General features: G+C 36.3%; 1 protein-coding gene across 10 annotated transcripts in view; it reads right to left on the minus strand.

Moving 5' to 3' along the window:
- GTF2I (general transcription factor IIi) overlaps positions 1-17,369 on the minus strand; it is an 82,353-nt gene that overhangs the window by 39,064 nt on the left and 25,920 nt on the right. For 5 of the 10 annotated variants that reach the window (XR_009733573.1, XM_061401855.1, XM_061401854.1 and 2 more), the window contains 7 exons: positions 16,227-16,410; positions 16,029-16,057; positions 13,300-13,354; positions 12,796-12,839; positions 10,267-10,344; positions 3,863-3,922; positions 1,655-1,711 (listed from right to left, as the gene is read on the minus strand). Coding sequence is in view for 9 of the 10 variants with exons in the window: in XM_061401855.1 (XP_061257839.1) it covers positions 1,655-1,711; positions 3,863-3,922; positions 10,267-10,344; positions 12,796-12,839; positions 13,300-13,354; positions 16,029-16,057; positions 16,227-16,410 (507 nt within the window). In the remaining variant the exon portion in view is untranslated. The remainder of the gene's footprint in view (positions 1-1,654; positions 1,712-3,862; positions 3,923-10,266; positions 10,345-12,795; positions 12,840-13,299; positions 13,355-16,028; positions 16,058-16,226; positions 16,411-17,369) is intronic. The other 5 variants (XM_061401858.1, XM_061401857.1, XM_061401853.1 and 2 more) reach the window with 2 other exon arrangements.

Genomic DNA, 17,369 nt, shown 5'->3' on the forward strand with positions numbered 1-17,369 from the left:
TTAAATAAAACCACAAAGTTTTTGCGGTGGGAACCCTCATATCAAAACAGTGACTACTGTGACAAATACAGACAGGACTGTATCATCTAACTAACTTTGCATGTAACATACTTTATAAAATTAAATATTTGTGTTACTACAGAAAACAAATGTACATCAGAATGTTAGTGCTGGAAGCTCAGCTAGAGAGTATCTTTATCAACTCTCCTTTCATTTTGCAAAGGTTGAGAGATTAATTGATTTGCCAAAGATTATGTTCACTTGTTAGTAAAGGAATAAAGACTAGAACCTAACTTCAACTCTATTAACACTGCAATGACAATAAAAATTTCCTCAAAAATAAAGTGATTCAAAGCCTAATATCTAAATCACATTGCCCAATGAACACCAGTATGATTCATCTTGTAAACAGGTTTTATTTCCTTGTTGTAAATACTGCCTATCTAAAACAGGATTTTGTTACAGAGGAAATATCTAATTACCTCCACACAGTAAAAGAAAACAAACCAAAAAAAAATTCACCAACACCATCATCTATTAAAAAAATTCAACAAGAAATTTAAAATATTATTTTAAATGAGCATCTCAGTATTTCTGCAAGAAATGTATTCCATTGAAGTGAAGTGAAGTCGCTTAGTCGTGTCCGACTCTTTGCGACCCCATGGACTGTAGCCTACCAGGCTTCTCCGTCCATGGGATTTTCCAGGCAAGAGTATCGGAGTGGGGTGCCTTTTCCTTCTCCAGGGGATCTTCCCGACCCAGGGATCAAACCCAGGTCTCCCGCATTGCGGGCAGATGCTTTACCCTCTGAGCCACCCGGGAAGCCCATTAGAACACTCCAATTCTAAATCTGAATTTAGAAAGATCAGTCAACTTTCCAGCGACCTTTGGAACTCCCGCCACTCAAAGAGGGTAAAATATCAAATTATGGATTAAAAAAAAAAGGCAAATATAAAGAATAAAAAGGTACAGAATAGACTCCTTTTTTAGTCTTAAAAAAATAAGGCTTGACATGACCAGCTTATATGAGAAACAACAATTCTAAAATAAGATCTAGTTGCCTTACCACTTGCTTTCCTTGGGAGAAACCTATAAAAATTCTTTTGGAACTATCTAAACAGTTTACAAATTAGGAAGCCATTCTGCATGATAACGGTTTAACTCAAGATTCCAATAACTTAAAAAGCTGTGGCTGAATATTCTTTCAATCCTGCAATCAAAGGAAGATGGCGGGTTGACACAGCGGTCCACGGGGTGGCTGTAAGTATAAAAATGAGCAGCCAGACCATTGCTCTTTTAGTAATCTTATGGAGCCGACATTACCCTGATATGAACAGAGCCAGTAATAATTTAAATTTTAAATATTAAAACCATTCTTTCCAAATATGGCATAAGATGACCACGAAAAAATGGGCAACATTTTGCATCATGAAGAATTTTACTTACCACTTAAATTTTAGTCCCCACATATTTTATTATTCAATACAGTAAAAGAGGTTTAACATCTTTAGGGCTAAAAAAAAAAACACCTGTTGGCTAAGAAGGCATACCATAACAATCATTTTATTTCCAAATAAGGTTTTAAGGATAGTATTCCCTGTAGTACAGAACAATATAATATAAACACAGCAAAGTAAAAATTCCCAAATCTAACCTTCTGCTGGTACTTCCATTTCTGTTCCTTCATTGCCCTCTGAAGAATGATGGCTTCCTAAAAAGAAGATAAACCCATATAATAAACCAATAAAGACTGATGCTGGGAGAAGAGAAACTAGGCAACAATGCAAATAAAAACACAAATACAAGCTGATTCTTTTAACTTCTTAGCAGTTAATTCAAACAATATTATCTAATTCAGAAAAACTTGTTAACACTTCTGTATGAAAACTCAAAAGAATTATTTTAAAATGCAAACATATAGAGTAAACCTAAGTAGATGTGGGGATTTAATATTAGATACTAGAACTACACAATATAACTACTGAGAGATATTCGAATTTGAGAACTAGAATAGTTTGTTTCAGAGCGCCAAGCTCATCTGCCATTGATGCACACACAAAAACACACATCAGAGTCAGTTCTGTCTTTGCTCGTAAGACTCTATCAAGTCTAGAAACAAGTTCAGGTTTGGCTGCGAAACGTTTCTTGCTTTCCATTTGTACTACGGTGGAAGCTATGGAAACTAAATCCCCATTATTTAATCAAAGTTGCACTTAAAGGAAATGCAGAAGTTAAAACTTAAGATACTACCTTTAGTCTCAAAAGCATTTTAATTCAGGTAATATAATCTGCCTGCTTCTACACACTGGAACATAAAGCAATGTATCAGGTTAGGCATTCAACAGTGAACAGGCTCATCCTACTGGAGAAACTTTACTCATAAACAGGAAAGAAGTCATCCAAAACCCAAGAGAGCCAATTAGGTTAAGTGCCCAAACTGCCCCAGACTATTGATCCTCCGTCCTTAAATGTCTGAGGTACTAACATCGAGAAGACTGAAAATCACTGCCTTCGTGTAGAAATAAAAATGTATTACCTACAGGGAAGAATAAAGCAAGGGAGCAGGAGGAAACATCAGGTCTATTTTGTCATCCACTGATAACTAATTTAAGAAACTATACTAAAGGCAACCCCCACCCCCAGACACAGGTTTTATACACTTTTATCTTGAGTTTTAAAGAGCATTGACTATAGTTAAAAAAAAAAAAAAGACTGTCATTCAGTACCTAGCACCTTCAAATTTAAAGTACCATGTTAAGACCAAATATTTGGGGTTTTCCATGTCTAATCTTATGGAGCTCTAATTATCTTGGGATTCTTTTCCATTTATTTTATGTTCTGAAAACTCACCTGAGCTCAAAACAATGGGTAAATCTATAAATCTGTAGCCAAGAATTATTCTTTACTTAACTCCTTAAATTATGCTTTCTCAACACACGGCTCCCCTCTCCCCATTAAACATTAACATTTGAATTTATGGAGCGCTGGATTCTTTGACTGTAATGCCAAAGAAAACAAAAGTGTGAGGTCAAAACAAGGAGAGGTAATGGAGAAAGGACCAGTACTTAAAAAGGGAAGGCTGGCTAAGAATAACTCAGGTGATGTTCTTCAGGTCATAACACGGTAAGTAAAGGGTGATTCTGTGTGTACTTTTTGTTCTCTCAAAATGTAAATCAAGCAATTACATTTATATTAAAAGTACAGCTAAAGAAAAGACATCTTGGGACTTTCCTGGCGGTCCAGTGGTTAACACTGTGCTCCCAATGCAGGGGGCGTGTGTTCAATCCCTGGTGGGGGGACTAGGACCCCACATGCTGCATAGAGCAGCCAAAGAAGGAAAAAGAATGAAATCTAATGCACTCAAGCCGGAATAAGCAGAGGTAAAGTAAAGCCATCACAAATAGCCTATGTTCATCAAGGGAGGGAACACTACACAGAAATTCCCCAAAAGACATTCAATCAATAAAATTAGGGATTTACAAATGATATCTTACAATCTTTCTAAACATTAAGTATCAACATGACCTTACTGATATTTACATTACTAACTATACAATATAAGCCTTATTTCTGACTATTCTGATATAAGGTATAAATGTGTACTTTACCTTAAATATGAAAGTGTGTCATGTACCCATTTCGAGATTCATTACTAGATTCACAAAAGGGAAAATTGGTTTTCAAAAATTGTTGCTTGTGAAGTTCATTTATGTTTCAAAAAAAAAAAAAAAAGGCCAATACATTTCCTTTTCCATTTAGAAAAGTAATAATACAGATATAAATACAAAAACACAGTCTGTCCAGTATAAAGAAACATTACATAAGAACATCATGTGGGAAAATGGAAGTGAAAAAGTTATACCTTGCAAAGACTTCGAAAGGGGGAGTTTGTCATCAACATCATCAGTTTCAGAAGGGCCTGCTTTGGGACACAAAGATAACACTTCAAAACGAATCCCAAAAATAGATTTTGGGTCACTTCAGCAAACAAATTTGGGTGAGAGATATGGAATACTACAGCCTTTTCATGGGTTAAAAAAAAGGAAAAAAAAAAAAAAGACTGACGAATGGTGTCAATTTATGGTCTTAGTGAATGGAAAAAGTGTATTCAGATAAAGCCATATACAGACAGTCAAAAGAAATTCTGAAAATGACTAGACACGAACTGAATGGGAATGATACGTCTAAATGGTGGATATGGGCCATGTTCGTGGCAGCAAGCTGGCACTTTCGCTTCATATAGGCAACAAGCACAGATACATCTCACAAGCTGCATTTGATTCTTCCTTGACAAATATTTGTCTTAATGCTTTGCCATACTAAAGAAAAATGCAGAGTCAAATTGTTGTACCTTCCTTAGAATCTCTAAAATCATGCAATTAACCTATCAATAAGCTTGAAACTCCATTGAAATAGAAATATGACAATTATTCATTCAAAAATCCTTTCTCTACAGATCCATAAAAATTTTTAATAACATGGTTTTCCACAATAATTAATATACAATATATTTCGTCTTAATTAAACCTTCACAGAAAGCTATAGATATTGACAACACACTTGCATGTATTATGCTTTCAGTGACAGTAATAGATTTAAAAGAGAACATTGTGTTCTCAACGGCTACTTAACATAAACATGTTCATATCTGAAATGAACACAAACCGCTTCACTTTCTCTGAATATTTTTTGGAAAACATCCTAAGACTTTTAAAAGGCTTTGCAAATGCATGAGGAATTTCATGAAGAGGCACAAAAGTATACATTATAAGTAAAGGATGTAGCATAGAAAATAATTTCACAGAAAACAGAAAAATTATTTATATTTGGAGTCTCAATGAAGAGCAAAATGTTCAATGAGAGACCTGACTTCGAATGCCAGATTCACTGCTTCCTAGTCATGTAACCCAGACTTAAAATATACAGAAAAAATGTACTGTATGATAGCAAAATGTATTGACTTCATAATACTGCTTTAGCTGCTCTTCCACAAGTCTAGCTATATATCAATATTGTTCTGCTCTAAACTATTTTAATAAGGTCCTCTTTAAGCCAAAGTATATTTCTTAGGATTCCCATGGTATAGGATTTCTATTTTAAATAATGTGCTTATTATTGATTTCTAATTAATTACAATATTTTCTGGCAATTTCTTAAGGCTATCCATGAACAACTGTAAAGTTTATTTTTGTAAAAGTTCCATATTTTGTAAATAAACATTTACTGGGTATGGAATTCTGGATATACATGAATTGGCTTATGTTCATCAACTGCAGAGTTCAAATCCTCTACTCTATAAGCATTCATCATTGGTTAAAATCTCCCATATGACTGCATTCACAAATTTATCAACTACATCAAATTGAATCAATTTTTTACTTTGACTTTTGAGGCTACATTTTTAGGTAATAAAAGTTAATGATTATCCTGTCAACTTAGTACTTTATTAGTATATTGACTATACAGTCTTACTCTTTATACTTGTTAATTTTTTCTTTTTTGGCCTCAAATTATTATTAGTAAACTTGGTTTCTTTTGGTTACTATTTGCCCAGCTACCTTCATATATCACTATACTATCAAATTATGTTGTTTAATTTTAGACATGTTTTAATAGCACATGACTTGGACTTTGTCATTAAATGAGTCGCACATGCGCCCTCACCACTTGAGGAGTGTCTACCCGTTTTTGCAGACAAATCACGCTTTCCCAGTGCTCACATCTGAGCCATCTTAGAGGAAGACTGACAGGTACACAGAGATGTGTCCAGGTCTATTTTGGAATTCGAAAAGTTTCGCAGAAAACATGAATGGTTTTAAAGTACAAGAAAGAACAAATGAACTGTAGTATAATCATATATGTAACTACTGCAATGCCAGTATTACATCAGTACTTGGGACTTCCCTGGTAGTCCAGTGGGAATCTGCCCGCCAGTGCAGGGGACCTGGGTTCGATCCCTGGTCTGGGAAGATCCCACATGGCGCGGGGCAACTAAGCCTGTGTGCCACGACTACTGAGCCCTTGTGCCTAGAGCCGGTGGTCCGCAACAAGAGAAACCACAGCAGTGAGAAGCCCGCACCCTGCAGACCGAGCAGCCTGTGCTCGCTGTAACTAGAGAAAGCCTGTGTGCAGCAGTCAAGACCTACTGCTGCCAAAAATAAATAAAGGAAATAAGCCAGTCATAAAAAAGGACAAATACTAAAAAAACAAAACAAAAAAACAAAAAAACCTGTACCTGACAAAAATAGGTAGATCTCATAAACCTGTACTGATACAGGAGAACATACATAAAACACATACAGAGCATGATACCGTTTGTGCCAAAGTTAAAAACTGAGAAAATACATAAATGTTATGTGCCTGGATACACATACAAAGACATTCTGTGGAGCTGTATACTCATTTAAAGTATAAAATCATTATCAGGAGGGGCAAACCTCAATTTCAGTGAAGTGGTTAACTCAGAGAAAAAAACGGGACTAGGAAAGGCCTAAAGAAGGGCATCAGTAACACAGTCAGCATGTTACCTCATGTGAGATTCTGTAAACCTGGGAACATGTACATCATGTTTGTGGGTTTTAAACATTTTTAAAAAGCATTTTAGAATACAGTAGGCCATCTGAATCTGCACTCAGTATCTGCAGATTCAACCAACCACAGATCAAAAATATTTGGAACAGAGAAACTCCAGAAAGTTCCAGAATGCAAAATGTGAACTTCAAGCACGCTGGCAGTTACTAAGATAGCATTTACATTGTGTTAGATATTTCAGTAATATAGAGATGATTTAAATAAAGAATACGGGAGGATGTTTGTAGGTGACATGCAAATACTACACCATTTTATATAAGGGACTTGATCATCTGTGGATTTTGATATTGGAGGGGGTTGGGGGGTGACTCTGGAACCCATTCTCGTGGGTACTGACTGTACAACACAGCAGTTCAAATAAACCATCTGTAAGTACAATCAACAGCATGTCTCACAAATTACATTTTACAGAAGAGGCCTGATATATGCTGATGGATTCTATTTACATAAACTACAAAAACAGACAAAACTAACTTAGGTTGTTACCATTCCGGACACTGGTAACAGGGCTGGAAAGGGGGCTGCCAGGAAAGGAGCCAAGGGAAAAGGCGCCTCCAGCATGCTGACCCCTAATGGGCCTTGAGAACGCATGAGGCCGGAGACAGACAGAGGCAGGTGAAGGTTTCAGTGCTTTTGTGGTGGATAGAACAAGGAGGGAGAAATGCCAGTAAGAATACAGCAGACCTGAACAATCATTTGTTAAGCAACCTTAACAAATCTAAAATAACTGAAATCATACAAAGAATGTTCTCCAACTGTAATGGAAATATAACTAAAAATCAGTAACAGAAAGCTATCTGACAACTGCACAAGTATCTGAAGAGACTACACGTTCCATGTAAACCAAAGGACAATGAGGAAATGACAAGGAAAATTAGAAAATGTTTTTGAACTGAATGAAAAGAACTATTAATACTAATATGTCTAAGTTTATAGGGTGCAGTTAAACTAATGCTGAAGAGGTAACTTTACAGCATTAAGTACTTACATTGGAAATTATCTCAATGATTTACGTTCCCATGTTAAGAAACATAAAACTAAATTAAAGCAACAAAAAAAGACACATAAGAGCAAAAAAAAGAAAAAAAATTACTGAAATGTTGCAAAAGCTAGATGTTTGAGTAAAAAAGAAACAAAAAACAGAAACAGTTCCAGAGCCAGAACCAAGTAAATAGTAACAATGAAAAACATTAAACACTTAGATATAAATCTTATAAAATATGTATAAGATATGTATGGTGAAAACTAAGCACTGATGAATCACAGAAGAGCCAAACAGATAACATCCACATATCATGCTCATGCATCGGAAGACTCAATATTAAGATATTCAACCAAATTTAGTCGATAGATTCAGCATAATCTCCACCAAAATGCCCAAGGGCTTCTATAAACTGTAGTCCTCAAGACAATGCAATTTTGGGAAAGGGTAGAAACAGAAATATCTATGTAACAGGATACGCTTGAGAAAACTGACAATGTAACAGAATATTCTGAGATGTAAAAGTATTACAACAAAAAAACAATAGTCTTTTCAACAAAAGGTGCTGGAAAAACTGGATATCTGTATGTGTAAGTTTGAACTTGGAATTCCACACACTATATAAAAATTAGGTCTAAACCAATCATAGACTTAAATGTAGAACTATAAAAGTGCTTATAAAACACAGAAGAAAATCTCTGTAAACTAAAGATTTTTTTTTTGGATATGGTACTTAAGCACAATTCATACAAGGGAAAAATTCCCCAGTAAGTTGGGCATCATCAAATTAACCTATTTGCAAATCCCATCACAAAGGACTTTTATTCAGAATATACAAAGAACTGCAAAAAATACCAAAACTGCATGGACTGTATCTCTCAGGCTAGATGAAAATCAATAGTCTGGCTCCCACCTTCTTCAACTGCACTTGATCTTTTCAGCAATCTTTTCTTCTACAAATATCAGATTTCCACTCCCATTACTCAAGCATTACCTTAAGTCACTCACACTCCCTATTTTCAAGGGGGAAAAAAATCTTATATAATCCTGTCTAGTAACAGCAAAGCTAAAAAGACAATGCCACAGATACAGAATTTTATTTTTAAAATTAAATATAATGTGCTAAAAAAGATTTTATTAAACAGTGTTTATTAAGTATGTTAGCAAGGTACCAAAAACTGCTCAACGGCTAAATATTTTCCAAAATTTTAACTTTTCGATTAAAAACCTTTAGATTTATCTAAACCTTTTAGCCATGTGATTACTACCATCATGGCAATAAAACAATCAAAACTGACATAAAAATTATGAAATTCACTAGGAGACAACTTAATATATGTACATAGATTTAATATATATGTATACATGATTACAAAGTAGAATAAATTTATCCCTAGCTTTTACAATACTCCAGAACTGATAAAAACTTATTATTTTAAATGAACTAAACCTATTAGAGAAATGTAAATTAAAATCGAAAAGAGGTATCACAAGACACCCAATAAAGTGGCTAAAAATAATGCGGACCATACCAGTGTTAACAAGGACATGGAGCGACAAGAACTACTGCCCCCTGATGGAAATGCCCAACAGTAAAAGCGCAGTGGGACACAGCTTAAATACCCACCACAGGTCTCAGCTATTCCAGTGCCAGGAAAGCTACTCCAGAGAAATGAACGCTATTTCCAAACAAATGTTCATAGCAACTGTATTTTTAACAGCCCCGAACTAGAAACAACCAAATGTCCATCAATAGACAGAAGGATAAACTGTGGTACAGATGAACAATGGAGTAACATTCAGCAACAAGATGGAATTAGCTATCGACATATGCAACAATGTGGATGAATTTCAAAACAATCACACGGAATTTGAAAGTCACAGCTCCCCACCCCAAGAAAACAGTACATACTTTATGATGATTCCATTTATATAAATTTCTTAAAGCTGCAAACTAAAATAAAATGATAGAAAACAAATCAGCCATTGGCTGGGGAGAGCTGTGAATTACAAAGAGGCTCAAGGAAATTTGAGGGTTATGGACACTTCATTATCTTGAGTGCAGTGAAGACTAACGTTTTTGGGTTATGGGTATACATAAAACTAATCAGATCTTATACTTTAAATGTTTAATGTACTTTATGCATCTATGACAATCAAACTTACCATAAACTAGAGATGTTCTTCTAAACTAAAATCCATCAATGCAGAAAAGCAAACTGCATTGTGAAATTATGAGCTTTAATTCCTTCTTGATTATCACTCAAGAAGAGATACAGAATAAAAGGGTAAATACCTAAAACTTAATAATATCTGATCTTTTACAGATTTTTAAAATAATAAAAATAATGTGAAGTTATTTTTGTTCCACAAACAGATATTAAAGGTTTAGAAGACTTTTTATGCCTTGCAAATAACTCTGAAAAGTGAAACTGAATTCTATCTTAAGCCACAACTTTTACTTGTCCTTTTTAAGAATATTAATGATTATTCAACATTGCCCGTGTAGATGGACTTTGAGTGCCCCATTTTGAAATCAATTTTATTCCAGTGAGAAATTACAAGTACACCTGCTAGTCAAGGACCAAAGGACCAATCAATAAAATAATATCTAAGAAATTCAGGCAATTAACAAATTTTAATTATAACCAACAATAATTTCTGGAAAGAAAAACTTTATTAAATAGTACTACCTTGAATGTTATATTGATAGTAATCAGGATCTTCAGATTCTTCCTTCACTGTCACAGCTGCCATTTCCAGAGAAATGCCTATAAAAGCAAATTAAATTATATAATTATACTTTGAGGCATTCAGATTGTATAGGGAAGTCCCCTGTGCTCTGCTATTAATGCAAAATAATGCATTCAATTCATATTTTAAAGGTTTGCAAAAGACAAAAGCTTGCAAGGTATCACGGGGACAAAAATAATCTAAAACCCAACTAAGACAAAGTTTTAACCACCCTACTAACATTCTGGGATTATTATTTAATGCTAAATCTATCTTCCAACAAGTTATCTTTGCAATTAAAGAAAATTAGTCACAGTGCTTTCACTCATAGTCAAAAATGTTTTTATAAATCAATGAAAATCACCTGTAAACATCAATTCTAATGACCCAATATTCCAGAGTAAAGATGGCATACTTTTTAATGATTTTAATAAAGAGACACTGAATTTTTTTTCCCTCCTAACATGTCTCTTTATTAATAAGGGTAACAAATCATACCTTTTAGCCTAACACTTTGCCCACAATGAGGATAAATAATTTGAAGTAGACCTTTGTGGCCAGATATAAATGAGTGTATATTGTACAATTCCATGTAGAGGGAAGTCAAAATTAGAGAAAAGAAGTCTATGTTGTTAAAACTCAAGTAATGCCAATTATACCTCAAGAAAGCTGAAGAAAATTAAAATGCATAAGCCTTAGGTTAAAAAAACACACTCAAGCAAACAGCTGACTTTCAGAAGAGTAATGAGAGGGGAGGAGGAGAGACCCTTCTTGGGGTGTCATTAATATTCTGTATCCCAGTGCGTGTTAGGTCACAGGCATTTTTATTCACTGGCCATATATACACTTATATTTGGCATATATTATACTTCAATTTTATTAAAAGTTTTAAGATTCTTAACAAATTCTTTAGTGAGTTCTTAATAAAAGGTATTTTCCCCACATATTCAAAAACAAAGTGTAAGGCAGAAAAAAATAAACCTATTAAAAAAAAAAACCCTTTATAAATAAACCAATATGTGTACTATTAATCTACAATTAAGATGGTTGAAAAATTCAAAAAATATCATTTTTCTCAAGTCATCAAGTCTATTTTTAGATCCAAACTATTCAGGAGACAAATACATAAATTAAGGGGAGAAGATTTACAAAATGGTGATTTCAGTACAACAAACTAAAAACTAAACCGAGATTTCCTGTGACGTGAAAGAGGGAAAGAAAAAAACTTCTGTGAAACAAACTGTGTAACAAACTCAAATACTTATTCCCAATAAGGAGAATTCAACGCTGCCTTTCTTGCAGACCCCTCTAAAAATAACATACATAAAAATTCTCATTCATTCAGTATCTCCTCTCTCTCTCTCTCTCTCTCACACACACACACACTCACACTTCTTCTAACCCCAACAATTCATTTCAAACACCATTAGATTGCTCTGACCAAGATATGCAGCTGCATCAGGAGTTTCAAAGGCCCAAAGCAGGGTGGCAGAAGGAGACTATTTATTTCTTTGAGGGGCAGTCTCTCAGGCCAGGGAGACTGAGGAAAATGGGGGACAGGCAGTAGTGGTGATAGCCCAGCCAAAGTGTCAAAGGGTCAGTAAGACAAAGAGGTTAGCAATGAAACCTGTGTGAAATGAAATATGCAAACACACTGAACAAGGTTTCCACGGCTCTCAGAAAATTCTCCAGGAAAGGAAGGAAACAAAAAAAAACCTTGGGGTGTCCAAGAGAGGAACTGAAAATATGGGCATGAAAAATCATAGATGGGAATGGATAAACATACGTATGTAAATATAAATACACATGAACAGATACTCCAGCTCTGCCTACTTTGAAGCAATGATATCCCACCTGTGGCAACAACATCTAACACCAACAGATGATTTCTTAGCAAAAGAAAAGAAGGGAGTGAGGGGAAAAGAAGACAGACAAGAAAACACTAGCATTGCAATAAAACAAAAAAGAGAGGCAATAACAAGCGTTGGTCAAGCGATGGAAACCCAAACCCTCACACACTGCTGCTAAGAACATAAAATAACAGTCACTTAAGGAAAACAATTCGTCGGTAGCTTAAAAAGTGAAGCAAAGAACCACAATTCACTCCTCTGAATCTACTAAAAAAAGGTAATGAAGACACATCTCCGCACAGACACACATACAGATTTTAATTCAAAACAATCAAAACTGGCCAAGAACTCAAATGTCCAATAAACGGTAAATGGATAAAGAAGTAGTATATCCCATACAGGGGAACAATGTCCAAGTATGAACTGTTTATATACGCGACACGGTTTTAGAAGATGTGCCTCAAATCATCAACAAGCAGCAGCAGCAGTAATATTAACAAATAATGTCACCTTTTGGAATAAATCTGTTCTACTTCACATCAAAGCAGTAAGTAATGAGTCCAAAAACAAACTTCTAAATTAAGGGAAAGTCTTCTTTACTTACATTTCACAACTGATTCTAAATGCACTGGTACATACCAGAATCCTCTGAGGGTTCTGTTTTTACTTTGACGGGGCCACAGCTGAAAGGAAAAGAAACCCCGATGAAGCTCTACACGATGAGGGCCACTTACACACAGCACTCAAATACCTGGATGTCACAGGATAACCTCACTCGCCTGACCCAGTCACTGCAGAAGTGACTCACTTTAAAATTCACATATTTATTTCCTGCATCAATGACTTGTTAACTGAATTTAGAAATCTAATTCCAATGAACATTTTGGGAGGGAAAGGTAAAATAAAACAACATGGTCTTACTAGAAGGCCTTCCTATTCACAATGTGGTCACCAGACTAATCACACTAGCTTCATTCAGGTTAACCACTGCCATTCATAACTACTAAGTCAAAAAGTGCATTTTCACAGGCCCTCCAAAGGATTCAAATGCAGGCCTTTTTAATATTCTAATACATCAATAACCTAAACACTAAAACTTGCTGAAGTGTGGAGGTTCATTAGTACTAATGAAATATGCTTTACCTTCCACTTGGAGATATCATTGACCTTTCAGCATCTGTAACCATCACACGACCACCTAGGTACAAAAAAAATGTTAAGATTTAGATTTCTCCAACACTAATATGAAATATGACTATGCTTCCAAAGGTCCTAACTATAGAATGAACAGGGGAAAGGGAGTTCACAGCTCAGGGTCATTCATATGAGTATTGCTGTTAGTTTGAAAGAGTGTCCTTCATTCTCCCCTCTAAGGAAGATATTCAGGGATGATAATCATCTAACAGCTTTTAGCCCCTCAACCCTCCACAAACCTCCCATTAATGAGAAAGCTCCTATTTTCATCAGTGAAACAAGTACACCAATATACTATTACTGAATAAGACAATACTGATGTATACAGGAAGTCAGATTTCTGTTAGGAGTAGATCTGGGGACTTCCCAGGTGATTCGACTACAATGGGCACAGGTTGAATCCCTGGTTGGGGAACCAAGATCCAGCATGAGTACATCTGCCTCAGAAGAACTGGACAACAATGACTGCTAACGGGGACAAGGTCCTTCTTAAGGTGATGAGACAGGGTGATAGCTGTGCATCTTGTAGACACACTGCAACCCACTGACTTATATACCACCAAACGGTGAATTCTATGTTTGCAAAAATTAAAGGAAAAAAGAACAAGACTGACTCCATCAAATGCTGACAAAGATGCAGAACAACTACAGTTCACACACTGCTGGTGGGAACATAAACCAAAACCAGCACGCTGAAAGCCACTTCGGCAGTGTCTTAAAAAGGTAAATAACTAGTTACTGTTACAATCTCGCCACTCCCTTTGTCTACCCAGGAGACATGAAAACAACGTCCACATAAAAACTTGCACTCAAATATCATAGTGGCTTTCTTTATAAAAGCCAAGAAATGGAAACCCACACGTGCATGGGCAAGTAAATCAGTAAACAAATTGGGAGTATCTGTACCGTGGATACTAGTCAGTAATAAAAATGTATCTGTTGATACATGAAACGCGGAAAAATCGCAAAGCAAGAAGCCAGACGAACAAAAAAGAGCACGTACTCTAAGATTCCATTTCCATAAAAAAACATAAGAAATCTCTGCTGACAACAACATGAGTGACAGTCTGGGGACAAGGCAGAGAGGAGGAGAGGAATTACGACGGGATGCAAGGAAGCAGGGGTGAGAGAGGTTTCATTATCCTGGTTGCAACGACAGTTTCCACGGCATATACATGTGTCGAAGCTTAGCAAACTGCACATTTTAAATATGTGTGGTTTACTGTATGTCAATCATATCTCAATAAGCCTGTTAAAAGTTTTTACACTGGAAAATGCAATCCCATTATAATTGCAACTTTTCAATTACTTTGAAAGTCGATATGGCAAAAGAGCCGAGCCATACAAAGCCACCCACCTGGACAACTCATTATTATAAATAAATACTCTACAGAAATATTGTTTAACTAACCACTAGGCCTCAATGTTTCAGAACATGTTTCTAGAATCACAGACTTCATAAAATACAAATGGCAAACTACGGCTAATCTGCAATACATCAGGGCAAAAAAATACTGATCAAGAAAAAATGAATGTTAACTTAAACATGAAAACCAAGTCTATACTTTCTCAATCTCAAAAAGGACACATACAAAAACCTACAGATAACTCAACGGTGAAAGCTCGAATGGCTTCCACCTAGTATGGAGAACAAGGTGATGTTTGCTACAGCCACGTCCTACTCAATACTGCACTGAACATCCTTGCCAGAGCAACAAGACTAAGAAATACAAAACATTCAGACTGCGAAGTCAACTGTCTTGATTTACATACAACATGATTCGCTCTGTAGAAAGTCCAGAAATAAACAGGGTCAACTAACCAAACTGCCAGAAAGCCGTTCCATATACCGCATGGACTGTACACTTGAGATGGGTGAACTTTATTTATGGCACGTCAATGACACCCCAATAAAACTTCTAAAAAATTAATCTTTTCATCGTAGTGAGAATAACAGAGGCTATCGACCAGAAAACAATATATGCTTGGGTATCCATATTATCTTGTCCTTTCACGTTTACATCACTTAGAAGTTGCCAATGACAGTGATTATTTTCTTTGACAAGTCTCAAAGGGGTGCTAGTCTTTTAAATACCCCTTTTCCCTTCAAAAGGAATGTCTGGACTTCCCAGAAGGAAGTCCTGTTGAAAACCTGTTCATTTTTCAACGGCCCATCTTAATTCCCTCTTCCTCGTAAACTCCTTCCTGGGCTTCCTCCCTAGAACCTCCACTAACCGTTCCTCCAGTGTGTACGCCGTGCTCCTCCTGTGGTGACTCCACCTTAGACCACCAGCACTGGAAGCCTTTAATGTTCACACATGGCTGTGCATCCCCTCCCCTCCCAATCCTGTGTTCCATCTCTCTGTGCCCGCTCAGTGGACTATGTAAATTAAGTCCCTCATAATTCTGGGGCATGAGGACAGATCCTTACACCCTGCAAACACAAAGCCTTGAATACATCATAAAGCAAGCGGCTGAGCTGAAAACAATAAGTCTCTGGTTTTTCAGCTCAACAGATTTTTCACTGGTTTATATAAACATTGTACCACTCCACTCCAAAATGTCTTACATCATATTCTCAAAGAAAATAAAGGAGACATTCTTACAATGTATTGAATTTTTGACACAACAGGTTTAGTAATTGGTCCTGTTATAATGTAAGCAAAGCAATCACTTACCTAGGTGCTTCTTTGGCTCTAGGAAAGGTCTGCAGTAAAACAGAACGAAATATTACATGTAAACACAAAAAGTTATCAAAAAGCATAAATTTAAATGGTTTCTATAGTAAACAATAATAAAAACATATTAACTTAAGGTGAAGAATTATTCAACTTTATTTGAAAAAGCTATTGAGGACAAGGGAGAAAGTACTTCACCTTTTAATGATAAATGAAATCCCTGCTTTGTTCTCCAAAATCCACTTCAGGGTTGCAAGATCATAGTTTTCAGGGTGTTTGAAGGCTACTCCTTCTGGAAGCCCCTGCACCACCACGGCCGACTGATCTCGGAGCATCTTTTCATATGGAACAGGGACCACTGTTGACTTGCCTAAAGCTTTCCCTGAGGTTAAGAGATAGGGAAAAGGCAGAGAGACAGTAATCATTAAATGGTAAAATTTGAAAAACTTAACCATGATCAGTTATCATGGTTCAATAAATGGCATTAGTAGGTTTTGGGGGGTTTTTTTCGCCATGTTGCTTGCAGAATCTCAGTTTCCCAATCAGGGATTGAATCCAGGCCACGTCAGTGAAAAACCCAAAACCCTAACCACTAGGCCACCAGGGATCTCCCCTGCATTCATGCTTTTCAGTTCAGTTCAGTTCAGTCGCTCAGTCATGTCCAATTCTTTGCAACCCCATGAATCGCAGCACGCCAGGCCTCCCTGTCCATCACCAACTCCCGGAGTTCACTCAAACTCACGTCCATCGAGTCGGTGATGCCATCCAGCCATCTCATCCTCTGTCGACCCCTTCTCCTCCTGCCCCCAATCCCTCCCAGCATCAGAGTCTTTTCCAGTGAGTCAACTCTTCGCATGACATGGCCAAAGTACTGGAGTTTCAGCGTTAGCATCATTCCTTCCAAAGAAATCCCAGGGCTGATCTCCTTCAGAATGGTCTGATTGGATCTCCTTGCAGTCCAAGGGACTCTCAAGTCTTCTCCAACACCACAGTTCAAAAGCATCAATTCTTCGGCGCTCAGCTTTCTTCACAGTCCAACTCTTACATCCATACATGACTACTGGAAAAACCATAGCCTTGACTAGACGGACCTTTGTTGACAAAGTAATATCTCTGCTTTTGAATATGCTATCTAGGTTGGTCATAACTTTCCTTCCAAGGAGTAAGCGTCTTTTAATTTCATGGCTGCAATCACCAATATTTGATTTCAAAACTATTTTCAAATACTAGAGGACCCTATTCCTATGTTAGCAGTGGTCTAAACCTGAAAACGAATTCAAAAAGCCAAAATGGAAAACATATATTGATAAAATACACACATAAAATTCACACAAAAGGAAA

The sequence above is a fragment of the Bos javanicus genome, chromosome 25 (assembly GCF_032452875.1).
Source record: "Bos javanicus breed banteng chromosome 25, ARS-OSU_banteng_1.0, whole genome shotgun sequence".
Taxonomy (NCBI): domain Eukaryota; kingdom Metazoa; phylum Chordata; class Mammalia; order Artiodactyla; family Bovidae; genus Bos; species Bos javanicus.